This window comes from Trachypithecus francoisi, unplaced genomic scaffold (assembly GCF_009764315.1).
Source record: "Trachypithecus francoisi isolate TF-2019V2 unplaced genomic scaffold, Tfra_2.0 Lachesis_group9, whole genome shotgun sequence".
Taxonomy (NCBI): Eukaryota; Metazoa; Chordata; class Mammalia; order Primates; family Cercopithecidae; genus Trachypithecus; species Trachypithecus francoisi.
Window position 1 is genome coordinate 75660146 of NW_022681474.1, and position 25075 is coordinate 75685220.

The 25075-nt window shown below is 38.3% G+C and overlaps 1 protein-coding gene across 3 annotated transcripts in view; it reads right to left on the reverse strand.

Annotated features, from left to right (window-relative positions):
* Window positions 1–25075, reverse strand: part of BICC1 (BicC family RNA binding protein 1) — a 332167-nt gene that overhangs the window by 191752 nt on the left and 115340 nt on the right. For all 3 annotated transcript variants that reach the window (XM_033208725.1, XM_033208724.1, XM_033208726.1), the window contains exon 2: window positions 24378–24424. In XM_033208725.1, the coding sequence (XP_033064616.1) occupies window positions 24378–24424 (47 nt within the window). The remainder of the gene's footprint in view (window positions 1–24377; window positions 24425–25075) is intronic.

The window sequence follows — 25075 nt, forward strand, 5'->3', positions numbered from 1 at the left end:
CCAGCCAAGCTCACATTTAGGAGTAACTAAAAGATTTCTCTGATGGACAGGTGGTGATTGACAACTAGAGAGGAACTTTCTTCAGGGAATACCTGGGAAATTTGACAAAATTCGATGCAAAGGAAGAAGATAGCAAAGAGCTCTGTAATCAGAACAAGGCCTTCAAATCACTGAATGTAGCCAAATGCTCTTGGACACACACAGCTGTCACATAAGCAAGAGTATTATCCCTCTCTCAAATGCTCCTGTCCCAATCTGAGAGTGACATCATCACAAAGCCTTCAGAGGACTAGCCAGCCACAGGGATTTCAATTCCCCAGTTTTTAAGCTGAAGGTTTAGGTAATGATTAGCTGAGAAAGACAGAAAATACAAGATTTTAGTCATCAGTGTTCAAGAGAAGAGACATCTGGTTTACAAACTCCTTTGGTAAATAACACCTTGCAGACATTAAGTTTACAAGAATAATAAAGACAGAGCTGGACGCAGTGGCTCATGCCTGCAATCCTAGCACTTTGGGAGGCCGAGGCAGGAGGACTGCTTGAGCCAAGGAGTTTGAGACTGGCCTAGGCAACAAAGTAAGACTCCCATCTCTACAAAAATAGTAAAAAATTAGCCAAGCATGGCTGCACACACATGTATTCCCAGCTACTCAGGAGGCTGAGTGGGGAGGACTGCCTAAGCCCAGGAGGTCAAGACTGTAGTAAGCAGTGATGGCATCTGCACTCCAACCTGGGTGGCAGAGCAAGATCCTGCCTCAATAATAATAACAACAACAACAACAACAACAACAACAACAAATGGTTCATATTGTCAGGAACGTATGTGTTTTCGGTGATTGGTACAATAGAATGATGGGTTGTAGGGTCAATCACACTTTCCTGGGAGACCACTGGCTGTGTGGAACAGAAAGGATGACTGCACAGCTGGATGTGAGGGCATGGTTTTGCAAATGTTCTCAAGTCACCAGGAACTCATTACAGGAAAAGTTCCATGACATTCCAGGAATAATGCCAACCTAGAACTTATCACTCTGACCTCTTCCACTAACCAACCAAAGTCACTCTTCCACATCCCAGAACACAACACACACAGATTTAATAAACATTTCAGGGAAGACAAGCTAAGATCTACATATGACAGTACTCAGTACATGAAAATACCCCCAGCCTCTTTCAGAACTCAGGAATAAGAAGCCACCATGAGTAGCTGCTGTTCATTTCCACTCATTCCGAAAGCGCAGAGCCTAACTCACCCCTCACAAAATGAAGATACTTCCCTGGGCTACTTTCCAGGTATTCAGCACCTACCAATTAATTAATAATTCTAAATGCCAGCTTTAGAATTACTACTTACTATTCACTTAAATGTGCAAAGCTGGCCTTGAAGAGCCCTGGCTATTCCAGTTTTACTGTAAGCTTGCGGCACTGCTTTACAACTTCAAATTGTGCCTTCCCTGCAAAATATTTTGTAACTATGTTTCAATGTTAAATTATTTTCTCTGAAAACATGTGGCCATTTAGTCGTCAAAATAGCAACGTTAGGTACATTCACACTGTTGTGATTCACATTCCAACACAATGTGAATCACAATGTGAATTCATAACACAATGTGAATCCCAACAATGCTAACACCACTAGACTGTATACTTAAAAATGGTTAAAAATGGTAAATTTTATGTGTGTTTTACCACAATTTCTTGAAAAAAGAATCCCTCAAAAGGGGTTTTCTCTATATAACCACATTGTTAACCCCACAGCCAACTCATTCTCCATTACAAAGTACAGAGGCTATTAAGTTTCCTAAAATACAAATGATAACATTCACTGTATTATTAGAACTTAATATCACAAATGATTAATCTAAGACTAGTCAATACTCGAATAGCTAAGGGTAGGAAGGCACCACCATACCATTTCTTCGGAGCTATTTTCATTGCTTGAAACATATTCAGTAACAGTGTTTGTTCCAGGAAAGCCAAAAAAAAAAAAAAAAGGAAAGAAAAAAACCAACCTAGATGGCGCCAAATCATCTCCTAACCTCAGGAAGACAAACATCTGCCTCTGAATCTGCAACAAGTCCTAGAAAAATTCCGACAGGAAGAAAGGGCACGACAGCAAAACCACAATGCAAGTGTTGCCCTGATTTAAAAGGCAAACAAAACCCCAAGCCCGTCCAACACAGAGTAGATAATGAATAGCAGCCATCACATGACAGAGCTTCCCAAAATCATTTCCTGGGGATCGCACTGTTAGCAACCCCCTGTGGTTGCTCTATAAAAAGAAATTATTTACCAACTGCCTTGACATCATAGGTAATGGAATAATACATCAAATGAGATGCTTCATTTTTCCTGCTGAGGCTCAGCTCTAAGGAATGTATTATTGTTTTGGAAGAATTGTAAAAGAATTCCAATAAAGACAATTGAAAGAAAATACAATTATATCCTTAATGGGCAAGAATTTTTAAATGTGTTTTTCTAAGTGGAAAAGCAAAGAACTGCTTTTGAAAGTTGAAATCGATACTTAAGAAAGCTTTTTATCTATCCAAAGCAAGTGATTAAAATTTAGCTGTCCCTCAAAATTATTTTGTTTAAAAATGGAAGAGCTTTTTACTTGATGTGTTCATCATGTAATAGTTCCCTTCCAAGTTGTTTCTTTCATAGCTATATTATAATCAGTAATTTTCTATCTACTCATTTCTCTATACTTTGTCTGCATTCTTCAGTGAAATTTATGTTTGCTCCATAATGACAGCATCCACGTCATAACTGCTCACCACTGTATTCCAAAGACCCAACTCAGTACCCGTAACACACTAGTGGGCTCAAAAAATTTTTTTTGATGAATAAATGCATAGTTAATTGAGTACCCCATGGCTGCAATAACCATCTCAGGGTTTAACAAATGTCTATAAGCTGCATATGTAAATATTTTTGGTCTCAGAGATTTAAGAGGTCACAAACAAAGGGAAGAAGGGCAGTCCATAACTTATTTAAAATCTAACTTGAGTTATAACACCTTAAGATTTTACATGTAAAAAAGCCACAGTGCAGCTTTCTTCAGTATAGATAAAGATTAGTTACTGCATTTCATGACAGCCCAACGTGTTTATAGGTAAACATTCTGGTACAAACACTCTACCATAACTTTGGTTTCTTCCTATACAACCAACTTTTTTATATCCAAATAGCAAATAAAATGCTCAATGAATGTTGTCATTAAATACAGGCAGGGCATATAATGTAAATCCAGAACAAAACTACAGTGTGGATTCAATTCCTTTTCCAACCCAATCTTTTCTAAGACGCTTACGTTGCTTAACTTACTGATCAGTACTCCCAACAGAAAAAAAGAATAAAAAGTAATGTTATCTTATGCTTACTGAAAAATTACCATTTCTGTCCAAAATCTGCTTAAGAAGATCTTAGTCATGAGGCTCAGGGAAAATCATAAACTCCTTGTTGCACTGGACCCTGTTTCTCATTACCACACTGCATTTGAGAAGGTTACTCTGGATTAATTTCAATGGCAGCCAGTCTGGGCAACATGGCAAAACCCTGTCTCTACAAAAAATACAAAAATTAGCCAGGCATGGTGGCATATGCCTGTAGTCCCAGCTACTCGGGAGGCTGAGGTAGGAGGATTACTTGAACCTAGGAGGTTGAGGCTTCACTGAGCTGAGATATACCCCAGCCTGGAAGACGAAGGACACTGTGTCAAAAAAAAAAAAAAATTTGGCCGGCCACAGTGGCTCATGCCTGTAATTACAGCACTTTGGGAGATCAAGGTGGGTAGATCACCTGAAGTCAGGAGTTTGAGACCAGGCTGGCCAACACGGTGAAACCCCGTCGCTACTAAAAATACAATAATAATATTAATTAATTAATTAATTAATTAGCTGGATGTGGTGGTGGGCGCCTGTAATCCCAGCTACTACTTGGGAGGCTGAGGCAGGAGAATTGCTTGAACCCAGGAGGCAGAGGTTTCAGTGAGCCAAGATTGCACCAGTACACTCCAGCCTGGGCGACGGAGTGAGTGAGACTCTGTCTCAAAAAAAAGCAAAAAAAAATTTTAAATGGCAGGCTCGCCACTGATGATCTTCCTGTTGCCCTGCTTCACTGGGGAGTTTAGGAAAATAAAAGCTTTGGCAAATATAAAAATGCTACATAAATCTCACATTGAAAACAAATATGCTCTATGAGCTGCTTCTTGGACACTATTTTGATTTATTGGGAACACTTAGAGTATAGATATGGATCTTCTGCACACTAAAAAAATTTTATTTCAGTTAGGAAGAATAATTCAGAGATCTCTTATACAACATGGTGACTAGTTAATAACAATGTATTTTATACTTGAAAATTGCTGAGTAGATTTTAAGTGTTCTTACAACAAAAAAGATAGTATATGAAGTAATGCATACGTTAATTAGCTTGATTTAGCTATTCCACAATGTACATATATGCAACGAAACATGTTGTACACCATAAATAGACACAATTTTTATTTGTCAACTGCAAGAAAGAAAAAGACACAAGCAAACAAAAAAGCAAGGAAGGGAGGGAAAAGAAAAGGGAAAGCAAAGGAAAATAATTTCAAAGCTTTAGAGACCATATATTTAGTTCTACCCCTCCTCCTTTGACGAATAACGGAACCAGAGGCCTTGAAGAGATACCCAGCACTGGGACTATCTCTGCCTGCTTTCTCCTCATTGGTGCTCTTTTCACAACAAGCAGCGACTCTTATTGGTACAAGTAGCCTCTGGGCATCCTTTCTCATTACCCCCTGCCACAAAACCCAGAGAAGGCCGATGAGGCACATGCAGCTCTTGGGAATAAGAGGACTTTCAAGTCTGTGAACTCTGGGTGACCCATGTGTAGACCAGTGTCTACATTTCAGAAGCACTGAGACCAAAAAGGGGAGAGGCGTTGGGGGAAGGAGCCTGAGACAGGAAGAAAGCAAAGAAGGCAAGAGTCAAATAAATGAGGTTTTTTCCTTTAACTGCAGCTTAAGTTATTCCAATTCAGAACCACATTTTGAAAAGAATACACTTATCCCCACATTTCCTATTTGACATTTTTAAGCTGTTTTTTTCAAATGGCTTTTTTTTTTAACTCCATAATTACCTACCATAAAGTACAGATGTTATTTTCTATAACATTAAAGAGATGAATAAGAAAACTCCTGGCTTACAGGCAATTCTACATGAACTCCCAATTTCTGGAATGCAAGTTAATTCTTAATAAGTCACTATTTCCAGCCCTGCTTTGTTACTCTAAACTTTACCACCTAGACTTCAAAGTCAATGTATTAGTTAAAATTACATTCTTTTTTTTTCTCCAAAATGGCCCTTCTGCTAGATGTGTTATTATGTCTGTCATTTAGTATTAGAAACCTTAAAATCCACTTCATTCCACTACATCCTACATCCAAGATTCCTCCCTCTAATTTCCTGATACCAGTCCCTTTATCCTCCTGTTCGCATACCTCCCCCAAATTCCCAGGCCTTCTGTACCTTACTGGTCCTGTTTAAGTGATTCCCCTGGCTACCACAGTGCTTAGTTACTAGATCCCCTCTGGTCCACCATGTCTGTACCAATTTATAAGTTATTCCATTGGTACCTATACTGATCCCCAACAAACCACCTCTACTCACAACCAATAACTGATAGAATCTACTCTGTTATCATGTTCTTACAGAGCTCTAACACAGTGCCCTGCATTCGATATTCAATAAAAGCTTTGATAACAATAAAGATGAAAGGCTCCCACTATTCATACCACTAAGATGTAGAAGGGAAAGTTAATGAGTCGCCCTGGAAGAACTTTCATCACCTCATAGCGAAGGGTTGTAAAGCCACAAGCTGAAAGCAAAGCGTGCGTGAGGAGGGAAGACAATGAACATCAGAACCAGCGGCAAATTCTTGTGGCTGAGACACGAAACGTTCTTTGAGCCACAGAGAGAACTGGCAGCTCCTGAAATAAGAAGTTTCTTGGATTTTCTTTTTATCCCATGCTGCCAAGCAAAACAAATATTCTTGCATCCTAAACAAAAGTTCAGTTTGCCCTGATAATTCTTTATTGGTAGCAAACCTCATCCAACCATAGCCTATCAGTTTCTGACAATTTTCTATTTCATAACAAAGGAAAAAACATATTTCTAATAGCAACCAACTATCCTATTACATGAGAACTTAACCAACACCTCAAAATAAAAGAAAAAAAAAATCTTCACTCGAGAAGGAATTTTTTTTCTAAAATACAAAATACATAAACATATTTAAATAAAAAGAAACCAAAAAATGGAATTTTTCCTCATATAAGAATCAAGAAAGTAGTATCCCCAAATAAAAGTTACGATCACAGCTTTAAACTGAGACAAACTGCCAAAAATATTACAGAACTGTGTGTGGTTTTCTTCCCAAGTAACTAAAGACATGGAAGGTGCCTCATCCTCCATCAGCCACACAGCCTTTCCCCCAGCCAGAGGATGCAAACACTAGAATGAAAGGGTCTTCTCTAAAGAATCAAATAATCTCTCACATTTGCTCAATATACAATAATGTATATGGAAGAATGCACATCATCATCGACTCTGGATCACCCAAATTTTAAAAACCTACTTCCTAGGCCCCATCTCAGAAAACAGCTCCTTAAGAACATCCATAGGATCTTTTTGTGTGTTGGGGAGGAGGTGGGAGGTGGGAAGGCAGGAGGATGGGACAAGACAGCACTACCTCTTATTGCTTTAATAATATTTAATTTACTGTGTTTTCTCATTAAGAAAGACAAATATGAAATTTAATTTCTCTTGAAAGAGCACAGATTTTTTAAAGTTATGAATTGTCAGCAAAATAAACAGTGTTGAATTGGGCTTTCTCCCCAGATTCAACAAATGGCTAGTCATGTGACTCAGATAAATCACTTAAAAATGAGGTCTTCTTCTCATTTGTACGACTGCTAAACTAAGAAATCTTTAAGGTCCCATACACTACCACAACATCACAATTCTACAGAGTTATTTCACCCCACCATATACACAAAACAATATGTTAGGTCCCAAAACACGTGAGTCTCTCAATTCAAGAGTCAGAAACTAGTTGGAGTATTAGTGTATCAACTCTTAACAAGAGAACAAAGCAAGAAAATTAACTTTTTAAGAAAATCCAAACAAAGTGACCACAGCTATGTAAGTTTAACATATAAAGAAGTGAGAACTGTCATCACAGGCTGGGCTAGTCCAGAAAATGCCAAATGATGGACTTTAAACTATACAACTACTGGAGAGGGCCAGAGACAAAGAGGAGAAAAAGACTTTCTAGTTGGGGATATATTTTTATCTATAGCTGTTAGGGTCAAGAATAATCAGGGCTTGGGGATACCACTGGTTGACAAGAGAAGGGCTTGAGTTGAGGGGCAACAGGAAACAAAGTTGTATCAGTAGGAAGGGATCAGACTATAATAAACATTTTATGTCAAAGGTGGATATTTATTTAATTTTACCTGGAAGGCAACGATGAGTTTCAGGGAAATTCTGAGCATGGATATAAAAAGGTAACAGTTATCTTTTAGGAAAGAATTGCGTACCTTGAAATAATTTACACTCTCACCCTTCTGATAAGGCTCGCTGAGGAACTTTTCAAGAGAGCCTCTGTTATATAGCTACGTCACATCCATTCCTAACACAGATCTCAGTAAGTGAAAAAAATGGATTTCCAAATGATTCACTGATTGTTTAATTTTGTAGAATGGAGTTTCTAGCAAGAAAAAGAAATCATCTCATCAAACAATATTGGGAAGTGCCACAAATTACGTATTTCTGTAACAAATGCATAAAATGCAAATAACCAGCACATTTCAGTCTGCAACCAGTTTTATGGGAAAGAACTATTTTTTAACTATAAATGGCTGTATTTCTCAAACTTATCTTACCAAGAAACTTTTTTCATTTGATATTTATTAAGATAGTGCAGAACTAGTATCTCACATTATACCCTCTAAGAGAATGAAACTGAACAGAAAGTTAAACCCATCAGTAATTGACACGCATACACAAAATACATATACAATTGACTACTGAACAACAGGGGTTTAAACTGTGACAGGTCTGCCACAGATTTTCTTCTGCCTCTGCCACCCCTGAGACAAGACCAACCCTTCCTCTTTTCACACTTTCTCAGCCTACTCAACATGAAGATGATAGGATATAGACCTTTATGACGATCCACTTCCACTTAATGAATAATAAATACATTTTCTCTTCCTTATGATTTGCTTAAAAACATTTTTTCTCTAGATTATTGTAAGAATACATTATATATATAATATATATAACATTCAAAATGCATCTTAATTGACTATGTTATCAGTAAGGCTTCTGGTCAACACAAGGCTATCTGTAGTTCAGCTTTTGGGGAGTCAAAAATTATATTTTTGACTGCACAGTGGGGTGGGGGTTGGCAACCCTCGCCACTGTGTAGTTCAAGAGTAATTCCTTTCCTATTATTAGCAGTACAGATGAACAAAAATTTACAACTTCTTTTTGTACTTACCTGTACTCCACATCAGTAGTTCCCAGCCTTGGCTACAGAGTAATGTCACCTGAGGAGCTTTTCCGAAAAACACTAATGCTCAGGCCTTACTTTCAGAACAATTGAATCAGAATCTCTAGTTAAAGCATCAATAGTTTTTAAAAGTTCCTCAGACAAACCTGCACCCAGGGTTAAGAATGGTGCTCTAGGTTAAGAGTTTACTATCACTAAAATGGTTGATGGTAGAACTGAAGAAACGGTAACAGGAACATGAATTCCAGTTAATAGTTCAACTGAAAATCTGCCCCAGGCCAGGTGTGGTGGCTCACACCTGTAATTCCAGCACTTTGGGAGACTGAGGCAGCAGATCACCTGAGGTCAGGAGTTGGAGAGACCAGTCTGGCTAACATGGTAAAACCCTATTTCTACTAAAAATACAAATAATTAGCCAGTCGTGGTGGCATGCACCTATAATCCCAGCTAGCTACTCGGGAGGCTGAGGCAGGAGAACTGCTTGAACCTGGGAGGTGGAGGTTGCAACGAGCTGAGATTGCACCATTGCACTCCAGCTTGCGCAACAAGAGCAAAACTCCGTCTCCAAAAAAAAAAAAAGAAGAAAAGAAAATCCACCCCTAAAAGTTATTACATTTATTCTGCATATGATACTGGATCTCAAATATCCTTGGCTTTTTCCTCTGTACTTGTTCATCAGTGTACTGGTGGTTAAATGCTAATACCAGAGTGTGCTAAACTGATAGTGAATGATTTCAGGGAATCTTTTATACAAATGGAACCCAATTTTCTATTACTTGCCAAATTTGAATCATTTGTCTCTTTTTCTCAGAAGTTTTCATTTGATTTCCATAAAGCACAGCCAAAAGTAAACCACAAAGTCGAAACTTGCAACTGTTTTCTGGAAAATACATTTTTTTAAAACTGCATATCATCAAAGGTTCAGAACTTAATTAAAATGATGCCATTTATTTTACAGCTGTCATTCTGAACTTGGCAATTTTATCATTCAGAATGTAATGAAGGCATCACAATAGCTGAAAACTCATGTTTCAAGGCATAGTTAAAAGTTAATCTCTCTGGGAACGCAATTATCATTTAGGAAGGTAGTAGAAAAAAGTAGTAATTTGTCCCTAAACCTGGCACTAAAGAAGTCAGATGCTGCAAAGCAACTATACTGCAAAATGTTTGGTCACCCTGGCTACCATTTTCAATTCTCATCTTCTTTGAGTAGACAATTGTATTAGTTTGTTCTCATGCTGCTAATAAAGACATACCTGAGACTGAGTAATTTATCAAGGAAAGAGGTTTAATTGGCTCACAGTTCCACATGACTGGGGAGGCCTCACAATCATGGTGGAAGGCAAATGAGGAGCAAAGTCATGTCTTACATGGCAGTAGGCAAGAGAGCTTGTAAAGGCGAACTCCCATTTAAAAAAACCATCAGATCTCCTGGACTTACTCACTATCACAAAAACAGTATGGGGGAAATGTCTCCTATGATTCAGTTATCTCCACTTGGCCCCACCCTTGACACGGGGCCACCCTTGACACTTGGATTATTACAGTTCAAGGTGAGATTTGGGTGGGAATACAGCCAAACCATATCAACAATGAATAGAAACAATATGATCTCCTAACTTTTAGATTTCAAATCCTTCTACATAGCCTCTAAAACTTTCACTTAAAGAATTTGTAAATAACTAGCTCAGATGAAGTGATATCAATATATATATACACACACACACATATATATGTGTATATGTAAAACCTTTAATCTGTTTTCTGGGCTATATGAGAAAAAAACAGTCTCCTCTGTTCCTTATTCTGCTTTTGCAAAGGCAATCAGTTGGTTCTTTCTGCTGGAAATGGCTTTCCATTTTGTCTCCGTTAGGGCATTCAGGTCATGGAGTCACAGGTCTGGAAGGCATCTTAATGTAAACTCTGCCCTCTGCTCAGAAACTGTGCCACAGAGCCTTTCCTCCCTTCATCCAACGTACTAGTTATATTCCTTTTACCCAGTCCTCAAAACCCACCTCAAACACTTTCTCTCAGGAAATTCATCTTCCCTGAGTCCTCAGAATAGGAAAAAAAAAAAAAAAAAATAGTCACTCCCTCCATTTCCTCCATTGTAAAGTTCTTGCCACACTGGGTGGCACTTCTGTGCCACTTCTCCTCTAGAGTATGCCCTTCTTGGGGACAGGAGCCATAGGGTCTCCCTTCCCCCTCTGTAGTACTGATATGGTACAGTGCTGGGCTCAGAGGACAGGCAATAATGTCTCATGAATGGCGTCCTTAGCAGCTCTGTGAAACCTGCACACATGTATGCTAACAACATCTTACAAGCATCTTTTCCCTTCAGAACAAAAGCTCTTTGAAAGTTAAAATTACTTCTTTAATATTCTCATGGAATTTAGAAGAAGGCATGATAATTTTTGGAACCACAGATTATGAGGTAGCCCATCATATTAACATATGAAAAGGACAACAAAGTGATACTCAAATAAGAAGGCACACATACCCACGTTCCAACTACATACTGAAAACTATCACTTCCTTAATCTTGTTAATACCTTCCCCTCTCAACATACTGACTGAAGCCAAGAAAAGCTTAGGCTCTCAAACCTACCAACCTAGGAATATGTCAGGAAGCTTCTCAAACAGCACCTCCTACTGATTTACACATGAATCATTGTTTTACAAATGCCAATAGGAAAACATAACAGGAAGAAGTTCTATTTAAGAAAACAACTCCAAACTAATTGGGTTTAAAGTGTTCTTATTCACTGAAGATTAAGGTTTCCTGGTAACTCCAGAATAAACAGGCACATGGAAATTGAAGCTGGTTATTTTTGTTTTGTTTTCTTCTTTCATAAAATTAGTGATGAACTCAAGAAAGAGAACCAAGCAGGAAATACAGAGGCCTCTATATCTTGCTTATTGTCAGTTACAACTTTGGCTAAATTTCCTCCCTCCAGTCCTTACACATGTCCAAGGGACCAGCTTGTAACCTGTGGCATACCTGACTAAGGAAATCGACATAGTGGCAAAGGGTTGGCCTCATTGTTTACTGGTAGTGGCAGCAGTAACAGTCTTAGTATCTGAAGCAGTTAAAATGATACAGGGAAGAGATCTTACTGTGTGGACATCTCATGATGTGAATGGCATACTCACTGCTAAAGGAGACTTGTGGCTGTCACACAGCCATTTGCTTAAATATCAGGCTCTATTACTTGAAGGACCAGGGCTGCGACTGTACACCTGTGCAACTCTTAATCCAGTCACATATCTTCCAGACGATGAAGAAAAAAATAGAACGTAACTGTCAACAAGTAATTGCTCAAACCTGCACCGCTCAAGGGGACCTTTTAGAGGTTCGCTTGACTGATTCCGACCTCAGTTTGTGTACTGATGGAAGTTCCTTTGTAGAAAAAGGACTTCTAAAAGCAGGGTATGCAGTGGTCAGTGATAATGGATACTTGAAAGTAATTCCCTTACTCCAGGAACTAGCGCTCAGCTGGCAGAACTAATAGCCCTCACTCGGACACTAAAGTTAGGAGAAGAAAAAAGGGCAAATATATATACAGACTCTAAGTATGCTTAACCATTCCTCCATGCCCATGCAGCAATATGGAGAGAAAGGGAATTCCTAACTTCCAAGGGAATACCTATCAAACATCAGAAGCCATTAGGAGACTATTATTGGCTGTACAGAAACCTAAATAGGTGGCAGTCTTACAATGCCAGGGTCATCAGAAAGGAAAGGAAAGGGAAATAGAAGGGAACTGCCAAGCAGATATTGAAGCCAAAAGAGCCGCAAGGCGGGACCCTCCATGAGAAATGCTTATAGAAGGACCCCTAGTATGGGGTAATCCCCTCTGGGAAACCAAGCACCATTACTCAGCAGAAGAAATAGAATTGGGAACCTCACAAGGACACTGTTTCCTCCCCTCAGGATGGCTAGCCACCGAAGAAAGAGAAATACTTTTGCCTGCAGCTAACCAATGGAAATTACTTAAAACCTTCACCAAACCTTTCACTTAGGCATTGATAGCACCCATCAGACGGCCAAATTATTATTTACTGGACCAGGCCTTTTCAAAACTATCAAGCAGATAGGGCCTGTGAAGTGTGCCAAAGAAATAATCCCCTGCACTGCAGACCATACATTTCAATCCCTGTATCTTTAACCTCCTTGTTAAGTTTGTCTCTTCCAGAATCAAAGCTGTAAAACTACAAATGATTCTTCAAATGGAGCCCCAGATGTAATCTATGACTAAGATCTACTGCGGACCCCTGGACCGGCCTGCTAGCCCATGCTCCAATGTTAATGACATCAAAGGCACCCCTCCCGAGGAAATCTCAACTGCACAACCCCTATTACGCCCCAATTCAGCAGGAAGCAGTTAGAGTGGTCGTCAGCCAATCTCCCAAACAGCACTTGGGTTTTCATCTTGAGAGTGGGGACTGAGAGACAGGACTAGCTGCATTTCCTAGGCCAACTAAGAATCCCTAAGCCTAGCTGGGAAGGTGACCACTTCCACCTTTAAACACGGGGCTTGCAACTTAGCTCACACCTGACCAATCAGATAAAAGCTCACTAAAATGCTAATTAGGCAAAAAAAAAAAAAGGTAAAGAAATAGCCAATCATCTATTGCCTAAGAGCACAGTGGAAGAGACAATGATCAGGATATAAACCCAGGCATTCGAGCTGGCAACAGCTACCCTCTTTGGGTCCCCTCTCTTTGTATGGGAGCTGTGTTTTCACTCTATTTCATTCTATTAAATCTTGCAACTGTAAAAAAAAAAAAAAATTAAAAAGTAAAAAAAAATAAATTCCCTCCTTCTCCACTTATCAGTACTTCACCCACTGAGAAGCAGAAAATTTCAATAACTGGATAATCCAGGGTAACAAAAGTAGCAAATGCTAAGAAGAAAAGCCATATGTACACACTTCTTGTTTTGATTTCACACACAGAAAAATGAAAATAATGAAATTTTTTTCTCCGCCACTTAAAATGCCAAGAGACAACTCCTTTTAAGAAGAAATTTACATCCAACAACAACAACAACAAAAAAAAAACCTGCCAAAGAGCTAGTTTGGGACAAGCCATAACTGTTAAACATACAAAATGAGAGAGTAACATTAGGATATTTAATACATTTACTCAAGGATCATGTTACTTAGAGAGGCATAGAGTAACAAAGCATTCTCCATAACTACCAATACGAAAAATAGAAAATATTTATATGCCATGCTAACCTTTCTGCATGTTGGCTGCCTACAAACTTCCCACAAAAGTGTAAGAATGATGAAAACAATATGAATGTCAATGACAAAGAGAAGGAGGAAATTCTGATATGCAAGGTAAAAGCTCAGCAACATAAAAGGATAGCACTCACTTTTTCACCTAACATATTAATATTAACATCAATGATCCCATTATTTCTTGAGTAATGCTGGCAACTGACTAGCGAAAAGAAACATATGTTGAATATTATTCTTTTATAGTATATATGTAATATATGGAGAGAGTTCACCATACACTGGTATAGTATGGTCTAATGTTTTACTGTAGTATTACTGCAGTATACGTATTTTAAATGACAGATTTGACAAATATCTTTTATACAAAGAGCACTGCTCCTTTAAAGATAAAACTTAATGTGGGGCACTCATTGAGGAGCTAAACTACTCTACACACAGCAAATTTTGTTAACATGTGAGTGCATAAACCCTTTGAAGAAAGGAGGATTATGCAATTATCCCAGTTAACTGAATGCCTTTTATGCATCACAGTTGATTTAATGATTGAGGCCTTGTAGAGTTTCCCAACTACATCAGGAGAAGGGGAGAAGACTCTAGGGACAACTATAGATCAGAACCTGAAAGCTAGACATGCTGGTGCATGCCTATAGTCCCAGCTACTCAGGAGGCTAAGCTGGGAGGATGGCTGGAGCCCAGGAGTTCTAGGCTGCAATGAGCTATGATCACGCCACTGCACTTCAGCCTGGGCAACAGAGCAAAACCCCATCTCTTTAAACAAAACAAAAACAGAAAAAGAACCTGAGATGCATCCCAAACTGTGCCAACTCCAAGTAGGAGCATCACTCACTCTGGAACATCTGCTTCCCCTCTGTTTTCTGCTTCATGCTTCCCTCCGCGGATGAGTCTTCACCACTTACTCACAGCTTCTCCCTCTCCTAACCCCAGCTTTCCCATGATGAACAGCGCCACTCCTGGCCTCTCCCTCACTCCATGCTACCTCATGACCCTCCCCATTCTGTTCTCATTCTCACTCCTGATCTTAGCTTCCTAACTCAACAGAGATGAGTCTGGCTCGGCTGAGTTAACAGAGCATGCCACACAGGTCACGTACACTGTATAGAGGTTTGTTGCTGCATGTGGCACCCACACCCTGGCCCAAGCAGCTGTGGCTGGAAGAGCAGAGAAGCTGAGTCAAGTGGTGCAAAATAAGGCCTTCTCCTCTCCTTTTTCATGCAGGAAGGTAGGAGCTATAACCACATAAACTACAAAGCCTAGAAATTAAAAAGTACTATTTAGGAACAAAAGGAAGTTGAAATAATGGAATTGGCCAAAAAACAAATTTTAAAGCAACATACTTTATCCAGATAAAATCAAAAACACCAAATACATCAAGCCAAAGATCATTGTTAAGAAACCAGAAAGAGTCCCAAACTCAAATAAAGAACTGATTCATGAGATGACAACAAATCATTACTGTAAATCTCCTAGATGAAATTTAGAAAGTAAAGTACCGGAGGTACAAACTTCAAAATGATAAACCTTAGCGTGATTCTGAATCTATTTAAACAAAATACAAAGTACTATAAAATCCATACATCTATTTAGTGTATTAATTTGCCTCCAGCCTTTTGGTTGTCCCTCTAATATGCCATAATGACCTTAATTCAGAGCCCTACTTAACAAAACTTGCAGTTTCAGGCAGAACTTCTCTCACTACAGAAACATATCCCATTAATGTGGGCATGATAATTGCTGATTTAAATAAAAACATTTATCTTGTATTAACAGTAGTCAAGCATAAAGTCAGAATATCGCTAAGTTCTGGCTGCCACCAACAACCTGTATAAACTTGAAAAAAAATCAATCTAAGACTATTTAGACCACAACATCCTCGACTAGAAGAAAAAGACAATACCACATCCAACTTTAAATTGTATTGATTCTTCTGTGAAGTCATTTTAAATCAGTAAAGCTTAAAGTTCTTTACTAAATGTTACTTTAGCCAGATAAAAAGGCACTACACCCAGCCCATCATCTTAAAGACTGTCACCCTGTGGCTGAGTCCTTTCCCCTAGGTAATTCAAGGAGTCCAGAGAGAAGAAAAAAGCATACAGGAGTTCTCACTATCAATTCAATATCCAAACAAGGTGAAATCTCCCAAAGTGAGGCTTTCCACACTTTCCCAGTCCAGCCACCACATCTGCCACATGGTCTCCAAGCTACATGTCAGGTCAAGAGCTTAGAGTGACAGGCACAGCATATGAGTTACATCTATGGAGGCCTTTACCAGCCAGTCAACAGTCTACAAGTATCCTAATTTCATGTTATGTACCCAGCAGTGACACTGGAGCCAATCTTTTCTCTTCCGTTGGGTGAAGAATGACAAGTAATGTCAATTCTTCATGTCTGTGACCAATGTAACAGTGCCTAAAGGTTATATAATCTTTAGGTACTTCTGGATCACCTTAATATTATAAATATTATGGCCTCACTACAATTGCACTGGCCAGGCTCTATCCAAAACACTATACCCAGATATTATTGCCACATTTTAAATAGGATACTAATCCTGCTACTGCAAGTGAACAGAATGGTAAGGGGTCTGAAAACTAAGTCATATGATAAAAAAGGAACTAAGTATCTTTGGTGTGAAGAAAAGAAAGCACAGAGATGTAAAAAACATCTTTAAAAAATTTTATACATCTGAATGTCAAAACAAGGGCAAATGGATGAAAGAAAGGGGGATCATTTTTCTAAAAATTAACACTACCTAGAAATGATCCACCTTGATGATCTGAGACTTGTTTTGTCTTTATAACTGTTATATTAAAGACACAGAAGTAACCTCAGTATGATGAGAAGTCTGACTTCTTAAATGTTTTTCATCAAAAAAAACTGCATGCTCTTAAATTGCAATAATTTATTAATCCATTAACGACTTCAACCTATGTTAGTTATTGTTACCTGTTTTTCTTCATTAGATGGTAGTTGTTTTTAATCCTGATTATAAAAGTAATGGGCGTCCATAATAGGAAAGTACACAAAGAAAATAAAAACCTATCATAATCTCACCACTGAGAGTCATGGTTAACAATTTTGGCATAATTCTTGCCCAGTCATTTTTCAGACATAAACATATATAACAAAATGTGAGTCCAGCTATTTATACACCTTTTGTCCTAATTTTTGTACTTGTCTAGTAACCAATTTCACACGTCATTAAATATTTACAAAAAAGTATGATTTTTAATGCCTACATAGTAATCCAATGTCGGATATACCACTTTTCAAATATTACATGGCTGAGTACTTAGGTTATTTTTATTTTAATTATTACAATACTGTGACAATATCTTTATATATGGAATTTCAGACACGTCTCTGATAATGTTCTATGTAACATATTAAGACTAAGTTTGTCCGACACCCCCGCTAAGACACAAAGACAATTTGAATCACATGACATTGAAAAGACAATTAAAAGACACATGATGCAAAGGCAAGGCTCCTAAAATTGGAACTAATCAAATTTACTCCTTCCTCACAAACAGCTAATGCCACCCTCTTCAAAAGTTGCTTCTGACCCACACAAAAATGTTTATGTTTGTATATTATCAGTTAGAGTAATTGTTATCTGCATAATGTCAAAATAGTTCCAAAATCTTAGTATCAACCATAAATAAGGAAGTTCGTATCTCAAGATCTTTCAATTAAGGGAAATGCTGACAAGTACAGGAATTAATGTAAGGATTTAACTCATAAAGGGAGAACACTTTACAAAATAATATACAAACCTTTTTAAACTAATGCCAAACCTTTTTAAACTAATGCCAATAAATATCTTAACTAGACCTTTCCCTGGTTACTTGTACTACAAGTCTGTAATCCAGAGTCCTGTCTTGTGACCCTTCTTAAAAGACCTATTTTCATGAATTCAATTTCATTTTCTACAGGATCCAACGCATTGGGTTTGGTTTCAAGAAATCATTTTAATCAATAATGACTAACGGGCCGGGCGCGGTGGCTCAAGCCTGTAATCCCAGCACTTTGGGAGGCCGAGACGGGCGGATCACGAGGTCAGGAGTTCGAGACCATCCTGGCTAACACGGTGAAACCCCGTCTCTACTAAAAATACAAAAAAACTAGCCGGGCGAGGTGGCGGGCGCCTGTAGTCCCAGCTACTCGGGAGGCTGAGGCGGGAGAATGGCGTAAACCCGGGGGGCGGAGCTTGCAGTGAGCTGAGATCCGGCCACTGCACTCCAGTCCGGGCCACAGAGCGAGACTCCGCCTCAAAAAAAAAAAAAAAAAAAAAAAAAATGACTAAACTTTTATCAGATGTTGATTAAAGATTATTCAATTAAACAAACGGCAGTAGTAATTATGTTCACTATCATTAAACATACATTTTTAAACAATCTCAATGACATTTCTTGCTTCCATGGCTTGAGAAAGAGGAATAATACAGGTATGTGGTTTTCATAAAGAGGTGTGTGAAATGACTGATGAAATAAAAGAAAAGAATATGCCACTACAATGCAACTTGAAGCAGGTGACTCTACAACATGCTAAGAGAATATAGACTCAAAACCCAGTCTTTCTGTGTTCAACTGGACACAAGAACAAAACTGAAAGATGAGAAGAATGAATGATGAGCAAATTACTTGATCTTTTTCTTAATTTCTTCTCACTAACCCTGATTTACTAGATTCTTGATAGAAGATGAGGAGTGAATCATAAGGTATAAAAATAAGATCCATTCTAATCTTTGGTAACTTTCTAGATGATGACTAAACAGCCTTTATGGGGTGGAAAGTTACTCTTCTTTTCTAATTCTTACAAGCAGCCAGTTATCCCTATCTAGACAGTAGTAGAAAGAACACATGATCATGGATTCTGTCACTGGAACATTCTCAGGGCAATAGTATTGTGATCAGTAATAAGAACTCAGCGAATGTTAGCTTCAAGCCCTAAGTTTTCACTAGTACTGACACACATTGGTGGTGGTCATCTTCACTCAAGCTTGGGACCGACAACGTAATGCTGCACAGCTTTCTCAGTGAACCTTCAGAAACCATCAAGACATCAAATACTCTTCACTGCATACCCTTTTATAAATCTGAATTGTGAGCCATATACATGTATTACCTATTGAAATAAATACTAAAATTAAAGCTTTAAAATATCCGGATCTTATTTAAATCAAATTTGATTTGTGTTTAAGCATAAAGACTCAGTATTAGAAAAAACACATTCATGGGCCAGAGTTAACTGAATTCACTTTTAAATAATTAAAATTTAATTTTAAATAATTAAATAATTAAAATAAAAAATATTTAATTATTTATTAAATAATTAAAATAATGGATATATTTAAATAATTATATCCATTACTAGAGGAAATAACCCACTCGAAATATAAAAATAATGGCTAGTGGAGAAAGCCGAAGTGACTTTATCATCTCTGCTGCCCCTCAATAAAAGGACTCAAGTAGTCCCCATGTAAGACCGTCTAATGCACCCATTTTTAGGTACAGAGGGAACCAAATATTTATCCTAGGAATTTTCCCCAGAAGACAACACTTGCTATTTTCCAGTCTGAAAACACCTAAAGTAACGTTTGTCTAAAAACAATGAGTTTGAAGTTTTAAAAATATACCACATAAGCCATCAATATCTCATTTTTTCAGTCTTACTGTTAGCCTTTGTGACAAGCCATGGTTTATAGGTCAGTTTTCCAAATAAATATCCAATATATTCAAAGAGTATAAAATAGCCCTACATTAAAATATATGATGTATACTTTGAGGAAAAATACTGTACATAACCCAATGCAACAAAAAAACCTGGCTTTCATCAATTACAATGATGACTGGATTTTGTCTTCTTCAACCATTGGGATTACAGATTCCTAATGCAGTTTGCTTTGATGAGTCACATGTGTAATACAATCACTGACCCTATCCCCACCTAAAATACTGTAACCCATTTTCCCCTCCAAGATCTGACCACAGTCATTTCACAAGAGAAAGAAAAAAAGAACTGATTAAAAGGAAATAGGACAGACAGTGAGTAAGCCATGAACAACTGCCCAAAGAACTGTTAAAAACCTGGAAGATTGTTTCCATGTGTTTCCATTAGATAGAGTTGCCATTAGGAGTGGACAGAGAATACTGATAAAGTTATATCCATTCCCGCCTTTTGTAAGTGTAGTTAGAGCCAAAGAATAAAAAGTACAATTACAAGATAACTTTGCAAAGTTTTAACACAGAAAAACATCTGGAATGGATCCAATGCAAATACATAGTTTAATCTGTAATCCCATCAACCAGGGAATATTAAAAATCACTTAACATACATTTTTAATACACACAGAAAAAAGACCAAGGGTGTACAAATAGTTCTCTTTCAAAGGCAAGATTACAGGTTGGGCACCGTGGCTCATGCCTGTAATTCCAGCACTTTGGGAGGCTGAGGTGGGTGTATCACTGGAGGTCAGGAGTTCAACACCAGCCTGGTCAACATGGTGAAAGCTCATCTCTACTAAAAACACAAAAATTAGCTGGGTGTAGTGGTACATGCCTGTAATCCCAGCTACTAGGGAGGCTGAGGTGGGAGAATCATTTGAACCCAGGAGGCAGGGGTTATAGTGAGTCGAGATCATGTCACTGCACTCCAGCCTGGGCAACAGAGCAAGACTCCATCTCAAAAAAACACACACAAAAAAAACAAAAAGGCAAGATTACAGATTATTTTTTTCTCTTTTTGCATGTCAATTATATACTCATTGGAGACAATTTAGAAATGACTTGTGATTAAAAAAACAGATTTAGTATAAAAGACTAGGCAGTTAAAAATCTATAGATCAGACTGAGTATCAAAATGTGACAAATGACATCTACAGTCTTAGTAAATTTTTCTAATTAAATTTTTCTACAGAATCATCTTCTCCATTAAAAGGTATTATAGTTTGAACTGTCCTCCAAAAAGTCATATGGTGAAGTACTAATGCCTGGGACCTCAGAATGTGACATTTGGAAATAGGGTCACTGCAGATGTGTAATAATAAGATGAACCCACACCAGAGTAGGGTGGGCTGCTAATCCAATATAATTGGTGTCTTTATTTGGACATAGAGACAGGGAAAATGCCATATGAAGATGAAGGCAGAGATCCAGGTGATGCTTCCACAAGCCAAGGAACACCAAAGATAACCAGCAAACCATGAGAAGCTAAAGAAAGCCATGGAACAGATTCTCCCTTCCAGCCCTCAGAAGGAACCAACCCTGCTGACACCTTGATCTTGGGTTTCTAGCCTCCAGAACTGTGAGGTGATAATTTATCATAGTTAAGCCACCCAGTTTGTGGTACGTCAGCCCTAACAAACAAATACAAAAAGTTTCAAAGTACACCACACGAAGAAATTACACTTTGATTACAGCATTTTTTTCCCTAACAATCTCATTTTTGGTGAATAGTGCCTGCAAAATCAATTTTTTTCTCCAAATGTCCCAGCCCCTCCGCTCCCCTCTATTGTTGCTATTAGGTAAGACTACATAACTAACTTTTCTCCCATAGAGTATGAAAGGAAGTGACAGATGCCACATTCAGGCCTGAGCCTAACAACCATGGCGTGCCTCTCTTCAATACTCTGTCTCCCTCACCAGCACACAAATGGACATGGTGGTGACCAAGCTTCAACAACAGAGATGAAGGCCAGGCTTAGCGACAACCCAGATATGTCTAAGAAGGAGCCTGGGTTGCTGAATGACAGCATGGGACACAGCTACCAACCCAGCTAGAAGACTCTCCTTAGAGTGCTATGTGAGAGTACAACAAATGACTCTGCTCTTTAAGATACTACTTTGTTGGGGTTTGGGGGATTTTTTGCTATAACATCTTAGCCTTTTATCTTTTATCCTTTATTAAGTGTTTGGGAAATAAATCATTTCAAACTCATGCAGTAAAACAGTGTATAGAAAACTGGGTAGATCTCTGGAAAAAACAGTAACGTTGACTCAATGGAAGAAGTGTATAATATGCTTAACAATTACTATTATAGATTCAAATTTGAGATAATATGTTTGACAGTCTTACTATCTGTTAAACTGAAATGTAAGCTCTTAAAGGAAATATACCAATTCTTATTTTGGAAGATTTTTAAAATTAATTTTATTATTTTCTAATTCAAAAACTTTAATGAGAGTAATTAATTAAATCGAGCAAAATTTAGTCATATTATGATTTCACATCTATTTTTATGGTACAAAAAACCATAAAGTTATATATGAAAGCCTCACACTCCTTCTCAAATCTCCACGTAGGGAAAGGCACTATGAAGCTAGGTAGATATCCTTCCAGGCTTACAAAAGTTTAGTAGTTGAAGTTTAAACTCAGTTAAAGAGAGATTTTAACTTTTGCCATGTACACCTCAAAGTAAAAACTAAGAAACATTACAATCATAAGCCTAGATGCTTCATATTTGCACTACTTTAGAGAGAGAAAAATATTTCTTCGAAGATGCTAGTGAACGGCAACGCAGCCTATTTCTTAAATGTTTCCCCAAATGTCATTATGTAAAACTAGAATACGTGTGACTGCATGCAAGTTCCTGGAGGACAATTCAGTATTTCTCCATTACTTCATTCTACTGTAGATGAACCATAATGTCTACTTCTGTCTAGTCAAAACAGTGAAAAATGACTCTTCTGGAATTTGGGCTGTTTCTAAGTTAGAGATTTTCTGCTGGATGAGTATGCAAATCCTATGTGGACACCTGTCTATGGAAAAGACACTTCCTATTGAACCAAAGAAAAAAATGAGAAGATAAAATGTACTCCCATCTAGTTATTCAGAGACCTCATTAATCTGTGACCAAGAATAGAATCTATGACTCTAACTCATAGTTTGTGGGATACACACATGTTCCTGGATTCAAACGTGTTTCCATTTAAACTACTGGAATGTATATATGTCTCTGCAAACAGTGAGAAATATTAGCAAATCTAAGAATGAAAGTCCTTTATGATCATATACACCATATTTTGACTCAGCTTTTAAAATGTCTGAAATCACAAAGGTGAAGCATCTGCTTTTTACATCTATCTGTGAGTTAAATAAGAACAATGAAGAAGAATCCTTCCACAGATAGCATCTATTTTTACCATCAGAGTCAACCCAAGGGAAATCTATGATTTCTGCTATTTGTTTCTTTTTCATTTTATTTTTATTTTCTTATTTTTTTTTCTTTGAGACAGGGTCTTACTCTGTCACCCAGGCTGGAGTGCAGTGGCGCGATCATGGCTCACTGCAGTCTCAATTTCCTGGGCTCACATAATCCTCCCACCTCAGCCTTCAGAGGAGCTGGAAGTACAGGTGCACAACATCACACCTGGCTAATTTCAGTTTTCTGTTTGTTTGTTTTTGTAGAGGAGGGATTTCTCCATGTTGCCCAGGCTGGATTATTCTATTCTATTCTATTCTATTCTATTCTATTCTACTCTGCTCTGCTCTGCTCTACTCTACTCTACTCTACTCTACTCTACTCTACTCTACTCTACTCTATCCTATCCTATTTTATGACATAGTCTCACTCGGTTGCCCAGGCTGGAGTGCAGTGGCACGATCTCAGCTCACTGCAACCTCTGCCTCCTGGGTTCAAGTGACTCTCGTGCCTCAGCCTCCCAAGTAACTGGGATTACAGGCATCTGCCACCAAGCCTGGTTAACTTTTGTATTTTTAGTAGAGACAGGCTTTTGGCCAGGCTGGTCTCAAACTCCTGACCTCAAGTGATCCACCCACCTCGGCCTCCCAGAGTGCTAGGATTATAGGTGCATACCACCATGCCCTGCCCCAGGCTGGTCTTCAATTCCTGAACTCAAGTAATCCGACAGCCTCGGCCTCAAAAAGTGGTGGGATTACAGGTATGAGCCACTGCACCCAGCCTATTTGTCTTCCCTTGTCTTATCCTGGTTGCTAACCCTGTCCCCAGCTAAGGCCAGGGCATTCTGAAATGCTTAGGTATTGAGTGTAAGTTGGAAATTAAACAATGTCAGATAACACCAAGTCAGGGGGTATAGTACCTAAACTGCAACAGCCTGAGACTATAAAGCAAGGGTGGAAAACTCGTAGTCTGGCACATTCTATTTGGCCAGTAGAACATTTTAAAATTTGTTTTAATTTAAGTATCTTTAGAAAAGATCCCCCACCATATTCATCATATAGGATAGTGTACCTCACCTTGCACAATAAACCCCTTCTATGTCACACGCCAGCCAAACGAAGTATGAATGCCACATGAATTGATCCACCTCTGAGCCCTCTTACATTCTGTTTATTTGCCTTCAAGCAAAAATTTCATTAGATTTTCCCTGGAAGGAGCCTTCTTGGAATGGTTATGTCTCATAGAGCATCCCCCCTTTTCCTGGCTAGCTCTGTTTCCAGCTCCCCTATGGAAACCTGTTCTCCTCCACATGAAGGGGAGCGTTCGGGGGCTTCTAGGGTGGCTGCTGAGATAAGTATATTTCCTCTTACTTATCACCATGACAAGAGTAAAAGGCAACTTACCTTTTGAAAAAAGTCTTCCCCACTTCTGCCTTTCCCTTCAGCAGCAGCTGTAAATAAAAATGTGCACATTTAAAATACTTTTTCAATGTATGTATTCAAAAAACTTTCAAGCATCAGATATGAGAATGCAAAAGCAAACAAGATGCCAGCCTCGCTCTCCCACAGCTCAGTGCCTGCTAATATGCCTCACTGCGATGCAAAATTGGTAAAGACTAGCACACTACTCCATCAATTACACATCTCTAGGCTATTTAACACTCTTTTGCTTTGTCTGAAAGACTCACGAACCCCTACACACTTAGATGATGAAAGTGATCTCGGCCTTTCATAGTTAAAGAACTATATGAATAAATGCAACTCTCAAAGTAATCAACTGTAACATTCCAAGCACTTCCTATCTGTGATCAATCCCAGGCAGAAGAGGCTGCCTTGTCAGCAGGTGGCTCATGTATATGGCCTACTTCTAAGCTGTTTCCATTTTATGCTTTACAATGAGTATATATTCTACTTAAATTTCAGTTGGCATCATATACTTTTAATTCACTCCTTCATTTGTATATACAAAGAGAGAAAAAAAGAAAAACAGAATTAAACAGTAATGGTGAAGGTCACAGCCCACAAAATTGCATGTAACATTAATTAAAATATCACTGTATTTGAACATCCTTTTTATAGATAAATGGTAACCCATGAATATA